This window comes from Tigriopus californicus, chromosome 2 (assembly GCF_007210705.1).
Source record: "Tigriopus californicus strain San Diego chromosome 2, Tcal_SD_v2.1, whole genome shotgun sequence".
Lineage (NCBI taxonomy): Eukaryota > Metazoa > Arthropoda > Copepoda > Harpacticoida > Harpacticidae > Tigriopus > Tigriopus californicus.
In genome coordinates this window covers 7181992-7203971 of record NC_081441.1, presented here as the reverse complement: position 1 = coordinate 7203971, position 21980 = coordinate 7181992, and the positions used below count along the sequence as shown (strand labels likewise).

The following is a 21980-nucleotide window of genomic DNA, read 5'->3' as shown; positions in this document are numbered from 1 at the left end:
TAACCACCAACCACGTAACCACTGGCACTGACCAGCGCTTCTCCAACCGACGTAAGACAGCGCCTCTACAATCAGAAACCACACACAAATACCTTTCATCAGCCATGCTACGCACTGGCTGGCTGGCTAACTCAAAAAACAATGCTTGAGTGCATACATACTTTTGGCATGTCCCTTGTGGTTTTGGTCGAGCAATGGTAGGTGATTGGATTATTGCCACAATATCTAAGCTATTTATATCAGAGGATCAGTAGACATGTGAGCGAGCACATGCTCGCCACACTTCTTATCGTTTCATTAACTTATTTACCTGAAAATAGCCTTTCATACAATGCCTTAGGTTATGTGGCTTAAGCTTTAACAATAATTGTCTGCAAATACCTCGCTTTTTTTACTTTCCAGTACGTTGCAAGAGTATCAAGTAGCAGAGATTTTTTTTTCCTCTCTTATTGAACCTCTTAACTCAAAGAAGTAGGTGTAATATTTGATTATCAAGATTTAACTTGTTTTCAGTTTAAAGTTTTTTTCAGGTAACATGTGTATTGGATGTTCCTGTCATGTCATGCACTCCCTCTTCCCCTCCTCACTATTCATGCTCGCAACAATACAATAAATAAGTAGAGAATAGCTCAAGAGATTTTCTGATAAACATTTTTCTCCATCACTTGGTTGGCGGTTTTCAATTATAAATTTGCGGTAAAATGTTATAAGGTTTACATATGGAGTTAAATGGTTGTAAATATCGTCTTAGGTTAGGTTAAGTTTAAAAAAGTGCCCCCCAGCTAAGTGGTAAAACAAAACGTCTACATGGATTTTCGGAACTTTCATTTTTTAGCGGCCACGTCAGCTGTTATTTTACTTAGGTGGAACATTCCAATAACCATTTAGCCTCAGTTCTTATAATTTTGTTTAGCTCACATTTGGATCAAAGTAGAGGGCTCTAGATCAAAGTAATTAACGTAAGAGAACCTTTGATTTGTCCGAATTTATTGTTTGGTCACCCTGCTCGCGACTACAAATCTTCATACTGAAACATGAAAATAACATGAAAGCGTGGTAGAACTTCCATTTTAACGACTTTAGATTTAGTGCTTCTGAGTGGAACTGCAACTTCGGTAGGTTGACAAACGAGCGGCTAATCTCGACTTTCTTATGGTTTCGCGATTACTCAGAAGGTGGTAGGAATCGAGTAAAAATCATATCCCTTTGTATTTGACTGTTCTGTTCATCTTTGGTGTTGGAAAATAATTGATCTATTTAGGTGACCTAGTAGTTCTTATGATGTGGGATTTACATATCTGTCTCCAACAGATTGGATTCGGTCCGACTCTTGTTCACCGACCCAAGAGGCACTGGGTCATCCCAACTCGAATCGCTATCCAAATTGGTTTCCAAGATTTGATCCACACTTCGTGATCGTGTTGGCCGAGAAGCCATTCGGTCTTCATCGAAAGACGAATCCAGTAAATGACTCCGATCAGGTTTAGGAGGAGGCACAGCAAGTGCGGGAACGACCTTCTTTTCGGGCGAAGGAGGCGAGGGAGGTGGGTCCGAAGGTCTGTCCAGATGAGCAAAAGGTTGAGCGTAACCAGGTACGGAAGGGATGTTTCCACTGTAGGCAGAATCGTTCTGGTCTCGATCACCAACTTTGAACGTGGATCGATTGGTGTTCGAGTCCAGGGTAGACATATTTGGGCCGTCAAACGGGCTTGGATCGAGCAGATTGGTTGCAGACGATCGGCGGCTCATATCCATGTCCCCACGAAAAGGATTCCGATCCTCTTGGTCTTCTTCACTTTTGACCATTCTTTCTTGGGTCCCTGGAACCCCTGGAAGAGGCTGAGTTCCAAATGAAGAAGTCGTGTATGGCGTTTCGTCGCGCATATTCTGGTTTTTGCCCCAAGTGTTTGATGTGCCTTGCCACGGCGAGTTATGGGTATGGTGACCGGCACTTGAGTCGGGTCGGAAAGCTGAATTGTCGTAGGTTGGAACGGGCGTTTCTCGAACGGCACCATTGGGTTGGAAATACTGTGATTGGGAAGCAGCTCCTCCGTCCGACATGGAATAGTGGACGTTATGCATATCGGCAAACGTCTGCTGACTTTGATTAGGCGAGAGATGGCTTCCAAAAGGATTGGTGTTCGTGGGATTATGGGCTTCGAACACTTCATAAGAACGAAGATCATCATCAGCGGTTGAATTTAGGGCCAGAGATCGCTTCTCAGCCAAAGTGTCATAGCTACTATTTGACACGATCCGGTTTGCTCCACCCCCATTCGGTTGTTGGTAAAGTCTCCGTCGGTAGTTGACTTCACTAAAGTTGGTACTGGCCATCGAAGCTATAGATCTAGACCCCAGAGAGCTTTTGGATAGGCGAATGGAGTTTCGCCGGCCGAATCGCTCCTGTTTTCTTTGCTTCGACTTATTGCACCAAAGACAACACATAACGAAAACGAGAAGCAACATTAAACCAACGGCAATCATTGAGTAGATCACCTCTTTTTGCAGCTCAGCGACCGACGTGGGAGCCGATAACCGGACATGCTCATCCATTTCACATAAGGTGGGCAGCATAAAGTCACACGACACGCTCTTTACACTTCCATCCACAAACACGTTGCACAACTGGTTGTCCAAATCATTGATCCATACCATGTCGTAGTAGCGCCAATCGTCTTGTTGGGTCTCAAGGTAATGAGTGAGCTGATAGTATTGACGAAAGTTCCGAATAGTGGGAAGTGTAGCGTTGTCTTTGGCACAGAACTCGTTAGCTTGTTGGAAAGACATTGGACCTCCCAGATACATGAAACATGTGTCTCCGAGAAGCGTCCAACCTGGCTGACATTTCCCACTGAGTAAACTAAAATTCAAGGAAAAGGATTGCTAATATGATTCCTCGAACTTCATTGACATAGTTCTCCATACCTTTTGTTGTTCATTTGGAACGGCGTGAAGTCGACTTCCAAAAGACCATCTTCGTCATGGAGATCTTTTATCCGTCCAGCCACCGCGTAGGTTTCATTGTATGCCCAATAGTTGTATTTGGCATTGATTGGAGTCTTCCATACATCATACTCGGATCGGTTCAAAGTGACTAGCTCATAGTCATTGTTCCTGAAATACGCGATCGCAAAGCTGTTAGCATCAATATTGCGTTTGATGCTTTTCTATGACCTTACCGGTTGTAGAAAACATTGTCAACATATTCTTGCCCAGCAGAGCCGGCTACAATTGTAGCTCGACTTCCCCATCGGCAATGACCAAGGGCAGTTTTTTCACAATGAAGCCCATACGCAATATTGTTGTAGAAGCCATTATGGGTGAAACTTTGATAGATAGGCAAACGGACGTTGTTGAATCCAGTCACATCCATGATCGACTTGCCGTAGTTATTGTGGACGGTGTTGTGACTCACATTACAAACCACCTGAGTAAGCTTGAGTACTGGTTCGTGGGTGACATTGTTCCGGGTAAAATAATTTCGGAACATAGCGACTTCCTGATAGGGGCTGGTTTGTCGTCCAGATACCTCCAAAGTTGATTTCTTTTCATTCCCTTCAAAAACGTTATTGTGAAGGAGTCCCCGCATGGCAGTTGCCGTTCCACTACTAAAAATTTACAGATCCAAATGAAAGACGAGTCCAAAAACTTGATAAACCATTCAACGTACCTTCCAGCTTGAATGGAGAGTCCTCCTATGTTCTTGTTCACGAAATTGTTGTAGAAGAAAACATCCTGCGTGTTCTGAATATCCAAATGGATGGCAGATTGACAAGTACTGAAGTTACCGTAAAGTGAAACACAATTTGCGGCAAAGCGATTCCGTTGCATCGTGATAATGGGATTGATTTCCCCGGCTGAAGTATAATAAACCGCTCCACGTTGGTTGTTCTCGAAAACAGAAAACGATATATTGTGACGGATATCTCGATCGATACCTGCCACGGATATTGGCAAGGTCACCACTTCAGCTAAGAATCCCAAATCTTCTCTCGATCCTGTGGAATGAAACTTGATCCCCATGGCATTGGTTCGGCTTGTTCTGTACAAGCTTCGATCCAAGGTACTACCGTCCACCTAAAGATGTAGCAAGATAAGAGTTGAAAGGTAAACATGCCACTCGCTAACGAGGACAATCAATACCTTAAGCTCCACGATCTTAGCGGATGAAACATTATAGATATCGCCGTCGTAGAGTGCGATATTGTCTGCAGTCCAAGCCTCGTTTGTTCCATTGACCAGCTGATATTGTAGGAGCCTGAATCCAATGGGCTTGACGTCATAAATGCTTGAAAACGTCTTAACACAATCCACTGAAATGGAGAAGGGTTTTATTCGAATTTTTCTACTCATCATAGAAAATAAAAATAACTGTTAATACTCACCAGGGTAATTATCGTACTTATAGTAAAGCAAAATTCTCTCTTCGACGACAATTTCCTTTTGTGGGTCACAAATGTCAACCAATCCAAAGTTATGATACGGAATGGGAATGTGCTCAATGGGAACAAATGCGGAAAGTTCTTCTTGGCGAACCTCTCCTGTCATCACGGCAGCACTCAAGCCAATCCCCATGTTATTCTCTATCTTATTGTAAAGCATGTTCATAGTTTTCGAAGGAGACACCAAATTGATGCCATCGTGGGCGCAATGAGATATGTTTAAACTGGCCAAAAGGGGCGATTTCATCACCACTTGAACGGCAGGAGACTTCTCCCCATGGAGAATACCAGCTCCAACAATCTGTGAAAAGAAGCTTTCTTATTAGAATGCGTCTTCCATAGTCGTGAGGAATGATTCAGCGAACACTTACTTGAACATATTCAAGGGTGGATTGGTGCTTTTCTAGAGTTGAGTGCGTAACAGCATCGTGGATGCGCTCATGGAAGAGCTCTTGCTCAAACTCCTTCACCGAAAATCGGATGCCGCCCCAATACGAGTAATTCGGATCCAGGTTGGGCTTCCCACAATGAATGAAAACAAAATCTTTGGATTTCCAATTGCACTGAAATTCACGCCCGTATTCTTGATTTTCGCCATCCATTCTGAGGGGACAGTCAGCCAATCGTTTTTCATTGCCCGTGCATTGAAAGGGCTCTGGCCAAAATATGGTTCGCACCAAAGACAGGGCATTGTATTCGATCCTCTGGTCAAAGTCGAGGTACACATTGAGAAAATCAAAGCCCAATTGCTTGCAAATCACTTGGGCATTGCGTTCCGCGAAGCGCTTGTCACAAATTGGAACCCACTGATGGGTCGTGCGATTGAAGATTTCCAAAAAACCTTGATCGGTTTCAGGAGGGCAGACTGTCCCGTTTTTGTCGGCAATGCACAGTCGAACGTCAATTTCGTCACTGTTGAGGGCTGTCATGGGTCTTTGAATGCTTGGGGCCCGTTTCGTTTTCGAGTGCTGGAGATGTTGTTGCTTCTGTTGTTTTTGAATATGTGGTTCCACCGGTTTGAAAATGATATTTTGCTCCATTCGCCCTTGGGCGTGAAGTGTGCCCAGAACGAGAATGCCCACGCTCGGATAGAACTGTAATTCTGCTCCAGGTTCAATCACCAATGTGGCATCTGGCATCACGGTAAGATCGGATTGAATCACATATGGTCTTCCGGGGCGGGCAATCAAGCGAAGGGATTCATATAAACGACCCCCTAATCGGTCCAAGTCCAAAGGTGGGTTTTGATCAAACGAAGTCGAGAGCGAGCTTTCGAAACTATTTTCCAGGAAATAAGGTAGAAAAGATGCAATGGCATACGAGTTCCAATCGTCAAAGTCAAAAATCCTCTCCCGAATGAGTTCCAAATTAGGTGTTCCCCAGAAGTTCCTTTCTACGTTGAGATAATTCGAAACTCTGGCCGTGTTAACGCCCGCAAGTAGTTCATAATCAAGTCCGTTGTTACCAAACAGATTGTCGGTGATGTTGAACTTTTGAACACCTTTAATGCTAACAGCGTAGCTGGCTGGATGGTAAGGATGGTCGTAGGCCTCATGAGAGTGTTGATTGTTTTGGATGACGTTCTGCGTGAAATAAGCCTCGACAAATCCTAAGATCTCCGAGTGAGAATCCAACTCAAATTCAGCCATGTAAATTCCGTCGTTGTTTTGGATGTTGTTCGCGAAGATCCAAGACTCCTTTTCCATTCCTCGAAGCGCCAAAAGACCGCCACGACAAAAGTTGTCGAAGATGGTATTGTTCACAATATAGACTCGAGCGAAATGGCCGCGAATAGTGAGGCCAAAATCCTTGTTCTGAACCATGACGTTGCTATCCAAGTGGATAGTGTGTGTGTAATTGGCGTTGTATTGCCATACATATGGCAATGTGATGTCAATGCCTCCACCACCATTACGCTCAAAGACATTCTCACGGAGCACCCAGTGAAAGAGGTTGTTGGAATCTCTGAGGTCTTTGGAATACTGATAGATTCCTCCAGTATTGTCCAAGAAGCGTGTTCGATTGATCATGAACGTAATTTCCGTGATATTGTAAGGATGGATCTCACGAAAAGGTGTGAACACGTGGATGGCCTCTCGATCCGAGAAAGATATTTCTGAATCAAACACTTCGATCGATTCGTTTGATTTTCTCAAGTAGATTTGATTGTCATGACCCAAGAACCGATTGTAGTGGACTGTCGAGATGCCCCGACCGTTCCTGGATATCACACTCTTTTGAACGGTTAACCTGACAATCCAGAAACGACTTTCCTTTGTAATGGCTGAATAGGAATCAGATATACGAGAGTTTGCTCACCTCGAGAACGATCCTGGGACGATTCTATCACGATGAAGAGGGTTGACATAGTATGCTCTCGTGTTGCAGTTCCCTGGTAGATTGGCACAATTGATTGGCGTTATGAGGAACATCATTCCACCCAGGGCATTAGAACCACTTTCGTATTTAAGGGATATAGCATAACTTGAACTAATCGTTGGGAAGCTTGCAATATCCCGGGAAATGTTCCAAACCTAAGCATGGAGCCGCGTACAGTTTTCTTTTAAAATGCACGAAAACAATTGGCCCCCAAATTGTCGGTCCCTTCTTACCTCAATCCCTCCCTCCAAAGTGACTTCCTTGAAGTCATAGACGAGAAGTACTTCGGATGTGTAATTGTGGAATGGATTAATGAGTTGCATCCCCAATACGAATTCGTCTCTCTCGGCTCGTATGTAATAGGTCTTTTCCGTGGATTCATTGAATGTCTAAGATTTGGGAAATAATTAGATTTGATCTGATACTTCTCATAAGTGTTTCTTTTGGTTTAAACTTACCTTGGTTTCAATTAGGAGCGATTCTCCCTCAGGAATGATGATTGGGTCTCCAGCAGTGGTGCCCTTGTTATCTTTGGATGGAATGTCAAACACCAACTTCTCGTCTCGTTCTCGTTTGAGGGACATCCATTCTGATAGCTCCCTTTGTTCCAATTTGTCCAACATGGCGTCGTGGTGGATCCCACTTCCACGGTTGTTCACAATCTCGCAGTTGTTAAGAACCATGCCCACTTGACGGAAACTGACTCCATGTCTCTTGTTGTTGAGAAATTGAGAGTTCTTGATGATGTTGACCTTGTCCGGATGATAAATGTCCGAGTAATACACCCCCAAACCATCGTAATCATTGTCAGCTACAACAATGTGCTCGAACACGTGGTGACTGAAATCCACTTGCAAGGCTGCCTTGAACTCATGAAGTCGAAAATCGTACAAGCCAGCCTTCTCAATATGCACGTCGAAGAGCTTACTCCGTTTAGCAGTCATGCCTAATCGGACCCCACTCCATGAGAGACCATAGCACCTCAAACCGACATCATCTTCGTGAGTGCAAGAGTTATGCATCATATCTGTTCCTTCACTCAGCTTGCAGGATGTCACATCCGTATCCAACGGACCACATCTCACGTTGCTCAAGAGGATGGGATGGTCCGAACCAACTAATGGAATCTCGTCGGGCTTGAGATCCCAATCCTCTGGATTCAAAACCCATCCCATTTGTTGACAAGCCAAAGCAGCGGAATGAACCGTCCAGCCGTGATTGCACACAGTGCCCCATTGATCATTGATTCGGACTTGGAGGCGGCCCTCTCGACTGGATTTGCCTCCAACTAATCTGATCTTGGAAACGGTACCGTTGACAGGCATTGGCTCATGTAGAGTGAACACGGGCTTGCCCCCTTTGAGGTCTCCTTCCGTGATCAATTCCCCGGACACCATCATGCCCACGCTGTGTTCGAACTGGAGTTTCACACCAGGGGTGATTTTGAGGCGCCCATTGGGTCTGACATTGATGTCTCGGCGGACCAGGTACACCCCATCTCGTTTGAGCTCTTCTACTCCAGTGACCTCTCCTCCGATTTCAAAGTTGTCAGAGTCTATGAACTGATGTTCCCACTCCGGCTTTTCTAAAATTAATTCTGTATTGATGTTGTTGGAAAGGAGGTACGGTACATAGTTGATCTTGGCCAAGTTGTAGCGATCGTCTCGATCAAACACCCGTTCCCAGACGAATTGCTCTTCTTTAAAGCCCAGCCAGTTATTTTCGCACTTAATCTGGGTATTGGGTTCCACAAGATGCGACCCGATCTCGTAACGAGAGGCAGGATTCTCAATCAAATTCCTATGAATTTGAACGTTATCCGATCCGATGACCACAACTGCAGCCACCATGCTACGTGCGTTTAAGTCATGCCAAGGCTCACTTATCCGATTCTGTTGCACCCAATTGAAGCGCATGTTGAGATTTTGAATCTTTTTGAAATCGTAATGCGACAGACCAAGATTGAGAACAAAGCGACCTGAATTCTCTAAGAATCTGTTTTCCTCAATCAACAACTGCGCCTTCTGGATTTCTAGAATGAAGTCGTCTTTATTGTAAATGTAAAGACAACCATCGTTGTTGCCTCGGAAGTCGTTGTGGACAATTTGGCCTTGTGCACGCACCAAAGGACTCATCTTAAGAGCCACTCGCTCGTGCCCTCTGAAGAAGTTATGACCGATGAAAATATCGGTGACGCCTTCGGGTACGTGTTCCAAGAGTGTGTCTCTCCAGCAAGACAAAATCTCTAATCCAATGTATCTCCCATCGTCAAAATAGTTGCCACTGATGTTCACAATGGCTGGTCCGCAATAGTTTCCAACAAGAACACCAATATCGTGGTTCAGTGAGATGTTTGAATACGACACTGTCATCTCCTGTTTGACCGGGAAATTGACGGTGGTTTCGTTGATCCACAACGCCACACCCATACCCACGTTATCACTGACGGTTGACCAGGACACGTTGGTATGTCCACCCCCATAAGTGACGTTGATGCCATCGACATAGTTATTGGATATCACTGAATGGGTCACGTTAACATCACCGGCTCCCCCACTAACATGTAAGCCTGCCACGTAATTATGTCGTTGAATGGTGGACTTGTGAATGTGTGCTGCACTTCTCATCCACTCCACCCAGATTCCCCTCCCGGCGTTGTCCTCAATCACCGAGTTGGTCACGTTGATGTCATAAGCTTTTTTAGGCCCAGCGGTTACCTCCAGGAACACTTCAGAGGCCAATTTAGGCTCAGCTTTGAACGTGATGAACAAGTTATTGCCCGTGGTGACTAAGCTCTCAGGACGTGTGTAGTTCTTGACTTGGATTTCTTTGATAAGTCTAGCAGATGCGTCGCTTCCATCGCGAATCTCTAAAGTCACACCATCGTTAGTTTTCGCCATAAAATGAACGAAGTGGAGCGTTAGCACGTAGCCATGGCTGGTATAGAATCGTTTACTGCAAGATCTAAAACGAGAACGAACACACACGAGAATTGGCAATGAAGCAGTTTTGTGTCATTTCTTTTCACCGATGACTGGTCTCACCTATTCACTGTGCTGTCACCATATTGCTCAGCTACCATGAGAAATGGATAGGTTTGACTGTACGTGGTGGAATATGTGCAGAAATCATGAATATCCACGCCGTCGATGAGTTTGGTCTCCGGACGGAAATCGTGAAAGAAGTATTTGATTCCATCGGCAAAGTTCTTGGTCACAGACGTGTTGAAGATGGACACCGTGCCTTTTGTGGAGTTCACATATATTCCATAACCCCGATTATAAGTGATGTTACTATAGGCAATGGATACCAGTCCACCCGGTTGAGTTATGTTAATGCCTGTGCGGGTGGTTGAGCGCTAGTGAAAAATTGCTTAAAATAGAACATATTAGGGTCCATAACTCACCATTATAAGCAGAGTTTGTGACTAGCATGTGCTCCATGATAGGTGGTACACCCCATGTTTCAATGGCCGAAGTGGTATTGCTTTTTCCCAGATATCTGCCGCTGCCTGCTCCAATAATTTCCACGTGGGTCAACCGAGACTTTGAATTGGACACGTACAAAGTGTTGTCACTAGTCAGATCTTTTCTGAAAGAGGCACTTTCGAATCGGAGTCCCCGCCAATGGCCATCTGACGATGGATCATCTCTATGGTGAAACGGAAGACATCGCAACCCCAAATTTGGGTGCAGATCGCAAACCCCGGAGCCAAATTTTCGACGTTGAAATCGACAGTCCTCGATTCTGGCCTCAGTTCCATAGCACTCTATATTAAAAAAAAAGTGCAAGCATGGTTCAAGAATCATGAGACTTGGCAGCCTTTTGCTCCTTACCTGGCTCTTCAAATAAGATCTGACGCGTCTGGTTCAAATGAGGATACCAATGGTACCATTCTCCTCCTTGGAAGCCTAATTGCTTACAAGCCACTCCCATATCGATGGCAGTCCAATTCTTCGAATTTGTGCACACAGATCGCCACCAACCCTGATCCAGGATTTGAATGACCCCTTCGTTTACCGTGGGACCATCAACCAATCGAATGGTTCGGTTGGTTTGCTTAGGGTGAATGGGTTCTCGGGGAATGAAACGGATCTTATTCTCCTCGGTTCCCTCGGCTTTCAAGACGCCTCGGACTGTAATTCCCACCTGGGCTCGGAATTGGATCTCCACTCCAGGTGCGATGACAAGTTCACCTCGGTCCAACACGAGCAGGTCATTTTCCACCTCGTATGGGCTGTCGTCCAGAGTCCACTCCACCCTTGTATTGATTTCTGTGACATTCACTTGAGTCACGGAATTCACCGGTACAATTGCCAAGGCCAAAACCGGCCCGATGAGGGCCAACCCCCAAAACATGGTTTCACTTTGTATAATTTCACTGCTGCTCAATAATTTCAGGCGAGGATGAGTTTTTGGCAAGGGCCAGTCATGTCCAAATTATGATAGGAGATGCTAAAACACACAGAGAATATTAGCCTGAGTTTGTTGTCATTTGCTGCCAATCGCTAATCTTATCCTAACTCTCGCCTCGTTAGTCATGTTTTCCCTATCAAATCTAACACATACCTTGAACTTTGTAATCTGGCTTATCTATGTCTGCGAGTCGAATTGGACTCATGATGCCCTTACTGATAATCAATGTAGGATGAATTATGGTGAGCTTGAACGCATTCAACACAGAGGTTCTGATAAATAATGACACGGAGTAATGACACGCACTGCCTAACACAAATGTTCCCGGGATTCAATTTCGCGGTGTCAGCCCAAAACGTGAAGCAACATGAAATTGGTTGTTGTTTTGGTCACACCCATGTTTTTGTTACAAGTATCTCGGGTTTATGGCTCACAGCGTCTAATATTTGGACTGGGCTATCAGAATGTTTCACTATCTATCACCTTTGGTCGCCAACACTGTGCTCACTCAAAATATCTCCAGAGATAAGGTGGTTCACTGGCACACTCCCGTCAACGATTTCGGGCCCAAATTCAAACATTTCAGCTGATGAGATGATGGTCTCGAATGTGGCAACAAAGGTAGTTGAACGAATAGTCCCTACTTATTGTATAAAATACTCTTTCTGGCCCCGAGACTGGCTGGCTTGCCTGTTGGATCGCTTCTCCTCCTCGGGTTCTTTTGTTCACTCTGCGCTTACCTTTTTCTTCTTCCTCTTCTCCCTCTCCGTCTCCGTCTCCTTCTCGGTCTCCGTCCATGGACTCTGGTTCAACGAGTAGCTTCGCATTGGGAGAGTCGTTTGTGTCTCTGGAGTAGTACTGCTTTAGGGGGTAGTTCCTCGGTGCAAGGAGGGCCCAGAAAACTCAGGTAGTAGATCCAACACAGGGTGCTGGCTTGCGCTTTCGGCTTGGTCGAGGGTTTTTTTTCTGCTTCAAAAGTCAGTCCTTAGGTCCAACAACCGGTGACACTCCTTCAGAAATAAAAAGAACCAACAGGTTTTGTCCGAATGCCCAGGAGCATGCAACCATCTAATCAACCAGCCAACCAACCAACCAACGAGCCAACCGTCTTCTTCGGCGAAGAAATGTGTTTCAAAGGTTGTCAATGTAACAGATATGTTACTCCCAATTGGAGTGCCAAGTGGCTGGTCGAATGTTCGAATGGTCGGTTGCTTGGCGGGTGGGTGGATAGGTGCACCTTGTAAGACACCTGTGAAACGAGGGGAAATGCTCTGGTTTTGTCGTAAAATTGGGAATCTTACTGTAAATGATCACCACAGATTATACCTAGCATGATCTTGATTGCTCCCAGGTACATGTGTTGATATGGTAGGTAGTGGTTCAGCCATGCATAGGGCTCCTATGGAGTAGTGCCAGTACTTCAAGTGCATGCACGACCACTGACAATTCTGAGAGAGGGTGAAAAGATGGCCTGAGATGTGTTTCTGTCTTGACAACCACAAAGAGTTTAGATGTCGGTATTGATTGAAGCATGGGACAAGATGACTCCAATTTCGGTGAACATGAACGCCCGACCGACCGACCGATCGACCGACTTACTTACTTATTTCCTCACTTGTACGTACTTGAAAGAAGCCGAGAGTCGTGAATCGTGCAATGTTTTTGGTACTTGATGAATGTGTTTCGGCCTAGATACGTACGTACTTGTACATCAGCACGGAAGCGAACTTCCACCGTCATCAAGCATTATTTCCTCTCAGACAAAGAGGCAATTGAAGAAATCTCTCTTTGGTCTATTTCATGGTTTATTAGCTGCATAGCAATGGGATTTCTCAGGTTCCTCGTAAACTTTACCGTAATATGACCACGAGGGGATGCGGATTGGTCAATTTGACAACAATATGGTACTTGATTTTTACAAAGGCAACTGGCCCGTTCCATAGTATTGAATTTTGACCGAGAACTGATCTTCCGAAATAACGCTAATGGGGCCAACGAATATTTACAAGGTGGATCCGAATTGAACCGTCCTTGTGAAAATAAAAAAAAAAGAGTTAATCTGGTGACCACCGGCTAAATCCCTCCAAATTTGTTTTGGCCAAGATATTATGCTTATCAAAATATACATCTAGTATGTATATCTCACCGAGCGTGCAACTTCATTTTTTGATCTTCTGTCTGCCTTATTTTCTTGCTCTTTTTGATTGTCGTGTATTATTCTATTATTGTTTTCTTTTCGGATAGATGTCCAGAAGCCAGGAAAGCACAAAAAACTTGCAATTTCTATCTCATGTTGTCTTCGACTCATTTTTTCTGTCCCAAATCCCAAATTGTCAAGCTCGCGTTCATTCATTCTGGACCTGCAGGCGCTACAAAAACAAGCAAAGAAAAAAAATCATGTTCTTCATTGAATCAAATTTGATATTGTATACGTATTGAATTTTCTCATTTTTATACGAAACTTTTTATAATGATATTTCTCAAGTAAAATTGTTCAATTGCAATTGTCTTTTTAAGCCGGTCGCCCGACATTCCTAACTTCACCAGCCTCTAGATTGAAGTTCTCTTTAAGGGAATTGGGAGAGTTTTGCTGAATTTAGGCCTGGAGGCCCTCAATCTTGGTTCGTTCTGCTCATTTGATCTTTTTTACATTTTTTGAGACAAGTTTGAACGTGAAACAAGAACAAAGTGGGGATATCTTCTCACCAGCAATAGTTCCTCACTACTGTACAGTATGTTGAGATGCAAACGACCAAGGAAATACCACTTAATAAAAACCAACAAATAATTTTTGCCTGTGAATCAATAATTGGTGAAGTTAGATCAGAATTAGAAATTATCTAAATTGTAATGCACTACCACTTCCTCCTAATTTTATTTGTACCCGTTTAGGTACTTCGAAACAATGTTGACCCAAAAGCCTTATTGGGCCGAGAAAAACTTGTCCTTTGAAGACTAAAAGGAACGTAATGATTTGTAGGTTTTTCATTAGAAAAGGAGATGTCACACCTTAGAGCCGTTGAAACAGGATATCAGCTTTGGTCTGAAGAGCAATTGTCCTAAATCCTAATCTGTGATTGCAGAATCAAAGCGCACTTGACCTCAGAGAAAACTCATTTTGCCGACAACCATACCAATCTCAACTCAATCGAGGAGGTGTTAGACATGTTTGGGTACAGTGAATAAAAAAACGGATTTGAATATTGGTACATACGAGACCGGTAGATGTCCAGCAAAAGAAGCCAAGTGGTTTTCCGTGACATAACTGACGAATTAAAATTCCAGTTGAAGTTTTGTTGAAACGATTTAACTATTGACTAGTTACTAATAGAGTGGTGGTGAACGGCCGCTTGAAGTACATAGTAACCTGGGACTATAAAAACAAAAGAAAGGTTTTGGGAGGATTTCTTTTGAAACTTAAAGGTTATCAGAGGGAGAAACTAACTTGGGGATTTGAATCGTATTTGTGTTTTTTATACCTCGTAAAGATAATAAAAGGCTATGAAAAGGTGAGCGACCCTTGGCTTGTTTTTCGAAAGTGACTCACACCAAATATCTAACAGGACGCTACTATCTTCATTTTGTTTCACAACATACATTTATCCGATCTGATCATCTAGTACTCACTCTCAAATTGTCTCCTATACATTATTCAAACTTGGTCGTACTGGTTAGCCAATTTGATTGCCAATACCAGTGCTCGGACCTTGTCGGAGATAGGGGTGGTTGTTCAACCTGTTGACAACTTTATAAGCCATAAACATTAGAGCACAACGAACAGTTTTTCTTTACACATCTTAGTTTCTCTTGCCGGTCAAGAGAGCGGAAAATATACTTGCCATTGATTTGATTGTTATTAGTACGTGCTCAAACTACCCCAATGAGCTCATCGGTGAAGCTAGCTATAGTGACAATTTGCCTTTCAAAGTGAATATCATGCTTAAAAGACGTATTGGTAGAGGTGGAAAATCCAACTCCCGTTTGTGTTACGCGCCTGAACAGTCAGTGAGTGGCCCGTCCATTGTTTTGCTATATCTAAGCTAAGATTTCACGTATGATTTATGGTTTTCCCGCTGACGCCCTCCTTTAGCCGCAGTCTGTCTCTCTTCGTAATTGTAAGCAGACTCTTTTATCAATAATACAGGGAGCTTTTGAAGTCCAGGTATGCATGGTTTGCATGGTGAGTCATTCACTATGTACGTCAGTGTTCCAACCACAGAATGCGATTTAGAGTAGTCATGATCTATCGTAGTTCAAAAAAGCACACAATACATATTTTTTTGTATCGAACATCGAACATATGAAGCGAGTAGTGCTGAAGTTACTCACATCTCGTACTCATTATTGGTCTGATCCAAGACCATTCCTCTAGTTAGCTCTTTGGCGACCCGCTACAATTGTACATTTGCGGCCCTACGAAAATCGACTCCGAGGGAGGGCACTGGAAAGGAAGAACGTCTTGAGACGACTCGATGAGTTGGAAAGCCCGGTCCGTTTGTGGCCCGAGGGGCCCGAGCCACATGATATGAAAGTATGTAGCTTAGGCAACCACATTAAAGCCGAGTCCACACCTGCTAAAGGGACACACTGACACATTTCAGTAGAGCTCATGTGCGATACCAAGTTTGTAACGCATACGGAAAACAAAGTTAAAATCGAGTAGTACTTGCATGTCCAAAGTGATTCCCTTCAGAATGAGTGGTCTCCAAGTCGAGCCTTTTACGGTATGTAGACCCGTGCCCCCAAAAAACAAGGTGTCACCCACCCAGTGCATTTTGATTATTTTTTTGCTATGGGATCATTTGCTTTTAAGTGTGATTCATACAAGTGTGACTTTGTCAGGGGTCCATAATTACAGCGTATTTAGTGCAAGTAACCTAGGACTTGGCATCAAAATGTCCAAGAACCACGATGCTAACCAGATCAGTGGTCAATATATCGGTTGAATATTTAAATCATTATCTTCAGACTGAAATGCGAGACGCAAAAGCCGCCAAGAGGATGTGCTACTTGATAGGCATTGCTGGCATTCAATCACAAGTCACAACACAAGCTAAACGAAACATTCGATAGGGCCCTGAATCTGAGCCCAGAATACGAGGGGTGTTCAAAGTGTTGAGATTGATCGAAAAGTTTTACTAAAAACAATAAGGAAAAAAAGGAAATGACACGGGGTTTTGATCTTGAACTGACAACTCTACTTATCGTCAGGTTTTTGTTGATTTTTTTTTGGTTTTTCTTCCGATTTTAAAAACTCTCTTGAGACCCTTGGTTGGGCATTTCCATGGTACAAGAGTATCTGGTTGTTGAAACATTCAGTCGGCGACTTTTCAATCCAAACATATAACGCCATAATCCATTAAATGTACGTACAAAAAGTTCGGGGAAAAATAGAAAATTATCTTTTTTTTGATTGAAATGCCCTCGTTGGCGTTCTCAATCACAGTTGTTGTTGCTGACGTTATTCAAGTAGTGTTTGTAGCAGTACGAAAAGAGAACGGAAACAGTGGAACGGAGATTGTTCATGCAGTTGCCTGTGTTGATCAAATCATTCATGTGCGTCCAGGTATATTCAGCTTTTTAGCTCAGTCCCTGGACTTGCCTCGTAGCGTTTGACTGTCCTTCGTGAAGGATATTATTCCAATTGATAGTTACTGGCATATAAATACTTTCCATCGTGAACCAATGGAGCCCATGTCGATTGATGGGAAAGGGGTAGGCCTTTGCATGGACGTGATTGTCACTGAGAACATAAATGGGATGTGCCAACAAGTGAATTTACGCAACTATTCGTTTCTTGACCTTTCAGAGAAAGCGATTGGATGCCAATCGATATGCCACGAAGAAAACTCTCGCTCAGGGTATGTTGGACATCGCATTGCTCACCGCCAATGCTTCACAATTGAAATATGTCCTTCAAGTGGGTGAGGAGAAGCACCCTTTCTTCTATCTCCTTCTAGTTCTCATCATTTCCTCGATCGTTCTTCAGGTCAGTATGTCCTCATTGAACATTAATCATCATGCAGAAGTCGAGCTTGACTTGATTTCATGGTATACACTGAGCTGAGCAAGGATGAAAAGTGACCACTTCATCCCAGGAATGTCTTCTCTGTAGGTTCTCACTGCCATTGTGTTACTGATAATAGGGCCCATAGGCATCGAGGGCACTGACGAGCAGAAAGCCAAGCGCTTGGAATTCCTAAACCATTTGGCCATGGGCATGAGCTTCGGTTCAATGTTCTTGGACACGGTCAAAATGGTGTTTGTCTCTGATCTTCAATACGATGCGTCCTTTTAACCTCGTTGCAATGCAGATACTTAACAAAGAAACAAACTGATAGAAATCAATGTTAAATGCTCATGGTTACGTATATATGTAGAGTCTATATACTGTAAATGTATGTTGATGTGTTAATAAAACCTCCCTCCTATTGGTTTCTTCTTTCATTTCTTTTAGGCCTCAGTGGGTGTGTTATTCCTGATTATCGGAGGATTGAACATAAACAAAGAACCGAATCAAAAAAGGGCTAACATTTTGAACGACGTCATAGTTGTTCTCATTTTTCTCATAACCCTGGATAACGTGGTTATCAGCGGTTTTGGTATACGACACACGGATATGAATGTTAATCCCGAAAGGCTTTGAATTGCGTTCTCGCTTTCAATAAACGGTTTTTTTTTATTCCAACTCATTATAGAATCGTCTTCACCACCAAGTAGTCTTTACCAAGGTATGTTTAAGAAATCCAAGAATAGTTCGAGAGGTCCTTTTATTTTTTATTCAATGGTCAATGGCCCGGAATGTCATAGATTATGATTGACTTGTCTTCGGACACGGACATCACTCGATCTCCTTTGGGACTACAAGCCGTGCTCCACACTTGTCCCTCGTGTTCACTGAAGGAGTGGACGCAAGATTTCTCGGCCATCGACCAAACCTTGACGGAATTGTCGGCCGATCCTGACACAAAGATGTCGCCTTGGGGCGAAGTGGATACGCCCAAGATCCAACTCGTGTGTCCTGAGAGTGTGGAAATAAGTGTGCCGTTGGTTCTGGAAAAGAACGACAAAGTCTGAAGTTGTCAAAAGAATCCAGTCCAGAGTAAGGAGAGGCTAGGCCCGAGCTTTACGTGTCGTAAATCTTCAAATGCCCGTCGTCCGCTCCTGTGAGCAAAAGTTTGGAATCGGCAGAAAAGCTGAGGGTGCGGATGGGCATGGCGTGTCCTTCCAGGGTGTGAATGAGTTTCCGATTGGTCATCTCAAATATATTAATAATACCGTCAATGGCGCCACTGGCCACGTAATTGCCATCCGGGGACTGAAAGAGTACGAGCATTATAACAACTCCATACTGTCTCGGAAAAGAGCGTTCGAACCCGAGGATGAGGAAATGAACACGCGTCACTCTTACATATGCGATGGATAAGGTGAACTTGCCACGGGTGTCCAGCTGTTCCTCTCGCTGCCCCGTGTTCACATCATACATGTTGATTTTGCCCACATGGGATCCGGAAATGATGTGCTGGCCATTGGGGCTGAAGGCCACAGTCCAGGCCTCCAAAGGGCCGTTTTCGATACTACGGATTTTCTCGCCCTTCTCGACATCCCACAAATGGATGGCCGAATCCAACGAGCTGGACACCACCTCTGGAACGGAGGAATAAGCTCGGTGAAGGCCAATCCGCTCGTATGGGACTGGCCCGTCTGATGAAGGACTTACTGGCAGCCACGTGATCAATGGCCACCGACACCACGCCTAAGGAATGGTCGCCCAATTTGGCCAAGGGGTTGAGGAGACCCGCCTGAAGTTGCCATATCTTGACGTAATCGTCCATGCCCCCCGATACGAGGATATCGGGCCCGTCTGGGCCATTCTTGCCCCAAGCACACGACCAGATGCTCTCGGCGTGGGCGTTGTCCTTCTTGAGATGAACCGCAAACTAGAAGAACCCAATGGCTGCCATGAAACGCCCAAACATCCCGGACATGTCCGAATTTTTGGAGGGAGCAGAAGTATGATGTGAATGCAATCATCCATGCTTTACCATGTTCGTACGAATCCAACAATCCGGTCAATGGGCGGGTATGGGCTTCACTCTTTCAATAGGAAATGGCTGGTGTTGGCACCCACTTCAAATCCCATTGGTTGCCGTAATGTTGAGGGATGGAAGAATTGAATTCGCCCCTTTGCTTGAATTGAAGCGAACTCAAACCCAAAATGTGATGGGTTTGTTGTTGTTTGTGTGAGACTCGGGATAACTTGCGACCTGGAAACCAACTCCCTGTCACACTGGCTGGACAAGTTTGAGCATATCATATCCATTTGGCCCAGGCCCAGGCCAGATTGATTCCGTTTGTAGCGGTCAAGTTCATCCTAGCCATACGTTTTGAAAGAGAGTTTCCATCCGGACCGTCCTTAATTCATAATCTGTGTATCCAGAATTGGCGTTATCCTGGACTGGGTCAGGGTGCCGAATGAGGATGGGAAATTCTTCATTCAGCCGCCACATTGAGTTCGGGCAATGGCCTTCGGAGTTCCCGTTTATGGCCATACCCCAGGGTGCTGGCAACGTTTTTGTGGGATCAATGTCTGTCTGGTCGTTAATCATTGGATGAACCCGTTTGAAGCGCCTAATGTGTCCTGGGTGTCGGCGGATTGAGTGGGGCGGGTGATTTATCACTGATCTCTGGCTGTTATATCCACTCATCTCCTCCGTTCTCACTCACTTTCGCACTCACTCACTCACTCACTCGCTCACTCGTTGCTTGCTTCTGTATCTATGTATCTATGTATGTAGCTTCTTCTGTGTGCAACGTACGTCTTGGCCCTTCTTGCTCCATCTGTCTCGCTCACTCGTTCATTCCTCAATCCATCGGTCGATCTATCAATATCTATCTCTATATCTAAATCGAGTCCATCATCCCTTGTTCAGTGCTGGTGTGCTTGTGTGTCCGATTCGCAATTCCAAGACGACCCTCAAAACAAGCCAACCAGGAAAATCCGGACTCTCGAACTGGCTGGCTTCCAAGTTGAAGATACAGTCCTCGTTGATCCTTGAAAGCCCGACTTTAGCCCAGCCTTTGACCTTGTAGACCCGCTGGACCATGGCCGTGGATCACTGAAGGACGGAGATCCATCTGTGTGCTACCCCGTGGAAGAAAACAAAAGTCCCACCACCCGGTTGACCGCCCTCCAGTCCCAAAATGACCGGGTGTGGGCGCGTCTGGGTCGGGTTGTTCCTGAGTCTGACCTGGCTTGAGTTGACGCACGCCTTCTTTGCCAACTTCTCGCCCGTGATCCCGATGCGGGCGCCTGAGGTGGTCAATTGCCATGCCATTCCGTCTAATATGACGCTGTGTCAAGCGATTGGCTACCCCAAGATGAAATTACCTAACCTTTTAGGGCACGAAACCATGACCGAGGCCATTGATCAGTCCAACTCCTGGCTGGCCTTGGATAACATCAATTGCCACGCCTCCAGTCGCCTGTTCTTGTGCTCTTTGTTCGCGCCCGTTTGTCTAGAAACGCCCATTTCCATTTACCCTTGCCGTTCATTATGTGAGAGTGTGCGGCAGGGTTGCGAAAAAGTCATGCAGCAGCACGGATTCCCTTGGCCGACCATTTTGGCGTGTGACAAGTTCCCCGAGGACAATGACATGTGCATAACCGATCACACCCAAAGCCGATCTGCCTCCCAGCCCGTAGCGCCGACTTCGGTCTCATCCCACTCGGGTTCTCGCCCTCGACAACGTAAGTCTACTTTCAACGGCCTCGAGCCAGTGCGTAAAAATCAAAGTTATTGCATGTGCCCGCTCGACCCAAGCCCAAAACCTCCAAGCCTTGGGATATCCATTCGCTTAGGTCAGATAGCGGGGTTTATGTCGTTCTAAAATGTGAACCGGTTCTCGAAAATAACTCTGGGTCCATTTCCAGCTTCTCGGAATGACAATGAGGTGTGTGAATCTCAGGTGTGTGCCCCCCTTGGCCGTCGCAATGTGAATGTTCTGGATCTCTATTGCCAATCGGACTTTGGTAAGTAGTGGTCATGAACTCTCATATCGTTTGAATGTAGGGATATTTCTTTTTTATTTTCTTGTTCATAACCACAGTCATCAAGATGAAGACCAAGCGCATGAAACGGAATCTCGTCCTGGGCAAACGTGTAAAACACGTGTACAAAACCTGGCGTGGCACGCCCGAAGAGATGAAGCTTTTGCGGAAACCCGTGTTGAAACTGCCTTCGTCGGACGATTGTTGCCAAAAGAAAATTGATAAGAACAAGATCTATTTAGTCATGGGAAACTATCGTAATAATTCCCTCGTTGTCAGCTACATTCACCGATGGTCCAAGAGCAAGGTAAGAAGAGGGGGGATTGGATGATTATTTAATTAAACTAAACTAGCGGCTGTTCTCGATTTTCTTTCCAGACATTTCGTAAACTTCGTAGGAAATTCAAGCGGATGTCTTGCAACTAGATGAACACTATCCATCACCAGCCAATGATTCAGACAGAAAGAGAGCATTTGACTCAAACAGACTTCTCCTACGAAGTGCCATATATACAGCAATGCATGAACGTTCTCCTAGAATACTCTGTATTTTATACATATCTATTTTTAGTCATGACTTATGTAGAAATAATAAATTTGTTACTCAGCATCTCCTTAGTACGCACGCTCTAAAATTCGACCGGTCTCCCTCTCAATTTCAAATCTGTTACCAACAATGGAAACCTGTCTGG

At 44.6% G+C, this 21980-nt stretch overlaps 4 protein-coding genes across 8 annotated transcripts; 2 read left to right on the top strand and 2 right to left on the bottom strand.

The window, feature by feature from the left end:
* Nucleotides 1–1185: 1185 nt before the first annotated feature.
* On the bottom strand, nucleotides 1186–11510 carry LOC131877140 (protein bark beetle-like). Its single transcript, XM_059222737.1, has 14 exons — nucleotides 11391–11510; nucleotides 10658–11276; nucleotides 10228–10590; nucleotides 9866–10160; nucleotides 7280–9785; nucleotides 7055–7210; nucleotides 6762–6976; nucleotides 4814–6692; nucleotides 4386–4743; nucleotides 4144–4313; nucleotides 3671–4077; nucleotides 3180–3608; nucleotides 2926–3114; nucleotides 1186–2860 (listed from the first exon to the last, which is right to left on the bottom strand). Exons 2-14 carry the CDS (start codon nucleotides 11178–11180, stop codon nucleotides 1291–1293), a joined length of 9060 nt encoding a protein of 3019 aa, XP_059078720.1. The 5' UTR covers nucleotides 11181–11276; nucleotides 11391–11510; the 3' UTR covers nucleotides 1186–1290.
* A 9-nt stretch (nucleotides 11511–11519) lies between these two features.
* On the top strand, nucleotides 11520–17925 carry LOC131877147 (ninjurin-1-like). Of its 5 annotated transcripts, none has more exons than XM_059222744.1 (3): nucleotides 11520–11858; nucleotides 17047–17226; nucleotides 17353–17670. In XM_059222744.1, the coding sequence occupies exons 1-3, from the start codon at nucleotides 11520–11522 to the stop codon at nucleotides 17533–17535; spliced, it is 702 nt and encodes a 233-aa protein (XP_059078727.1). In that variant the 3' UTR covers nucleotides 17536–17670. The 5 variants fall into 5 exon arrangements, with proteins under 5 accessions (XP_059078727.1, XP_059078726.1, XP_059078730.1 ...); XM_059222743.1 differs by lacking the exon at nucleotides 17353–17670 and adding an exon at nucleotides 17695–17925 and having other exon boundaries at nucleotides 11820–11858; XM_059222747.1 differs by lacking the exons at nucleotides 11520–11858; nucleotides 17353–17670 and adding exons at nucleotides 15787–15961; nucleotides 17695–17925.
* A 68-nt stretch (nucleotides 17926–17993) lies between these two features.
* LOC131877146 (superkiller complex protein 8-like) lies at nucleotides 17994–19471 on the bottom strand. Its single transcript, XM_059222742.1, has 5 exons — nucleotides 19283–19471; nucleotides 18958–19177; nucleotides 18649–18884; nucleotides 18368–18555; nucleotides 17994–18290 (listed from the first exon to the last, which is right to left on the bottom strand). The coding sequence occupies exons 1-5, from the start codon at nucleotides 19283–19285 to the stop codon at nucleotides 18026–18028; spliced, it is 912 nt and encodes a 303-aa protein (XP_059078725.1). The 5' UTR covers nucleotides 19286–19471; the 3' UTR covers nucleotides 17994–18025.
* A 434-nt stretch (nucleotides 19472–19905) lies between these two features.
* LOC131877144 (secreted frizzled-related protein 2-like) lies at nucleotides 19906–21898 on the top strand. The gene is made up of 4 exons (XM_059222741.1): nucleotides 19906–20988; nucleotides 21172–21270; nucleotides 21348–21595; nucleotides 21667–21898. The coding sequence occupies exons 1-4, from the start codon at nucleotides 20442–20444 to the stop codon at nucleotides 21712–21714; spliced, it is 942 nt and encodes a 313-aa protein (XP_059078724.1). The 5' UTR covers nucleotides 19906–20441; the 3' UTR covers nucleotides 21715–21898.
* The last annotated feature ends 82 nt before the right edge of the window (nucleotides 21899–21980 follow it).

Bases quoted from the DNA above. Each gene is read 5' to 3' on its own strand.
- LOC131877140 (XM_059222737.1), bottom strand. From the start codon at position 11,180: ATGTTTTGGGGGTTGGCCCTCATCGGGCCGGTTTTGGCCTTGGCAATT. The intron at 10,591-10,657 runs GTAAGGAGCAAA...TTTTTAATATAG, and splicing joins GATCTTATTTGAAGAGCCAG to AGTGCTATGGAACTGAGGCC. The intron at 2,861-2,925 runs GTATGGAGAACT...CTTGAATTTTAG, and splicing joins TTCCAAATGAACAACAAAAG to TTTACTCAGTGGGAAATGTC.
- LOC131877146 (XM_059222742.1), bottom strand. The intron at 18,556-18,648 runs GTAAGAGTGACG...GTACTCTTTCAG, and splicing joins TCACCTTATCCATCGCATAT to TCCCCGGATGGCAATTACGT. The intron at 18,291-18,367 runs GTAAAGCTCGGG...GTTCTTTTCCAG, and splicing joins CATTTGAAGATTTACGACAC to AACCAACGGCACACTTATTT.
- LOC131877144 (XM_059222741.1), top strand. From the start codon at position 20,442: ATGACCGGGTGTGGGCGCGTCTGGGTCGGGTTGTTCCTGAGTCTGACC. The intron at 21,271-21,347 runs GTAAGTAGTGGT...TCATAACCACAG, and splicing joins CTATTGCCAATCGGACTTTG to TCATCAAGATGAAGACCAAG. The intron at 21,596-21,666 runs GTAAGAAGAGGG...TTTTCTTTCCAG, and splicing joins ACCGATGGTCCAAGAGCAAG to ACATTTCGTAAACTTCGTAG.
- LOC131877147 (XM_059222744.1), top strand. From the start codon at position 11,520: ATGACACGGAGTAATGACACGCACTGCCTAACACAAATGTTCCCGGGA. The intron at 11,859-17,046 runs GTAGTTGAACGA...TTGACCTTTCAG, and splicing joins TCTCGAATGTGGCAACAAAG to AGAAAGCGATTGGATGCCAA. The intron at 17,227-17,352 runs GTCAGTATGTCC...TCTTCTCTGTAG, and splicing joins TTTCCTCGATCGTTCTTCAG to GTTCTCACTGCCATTGTGTT.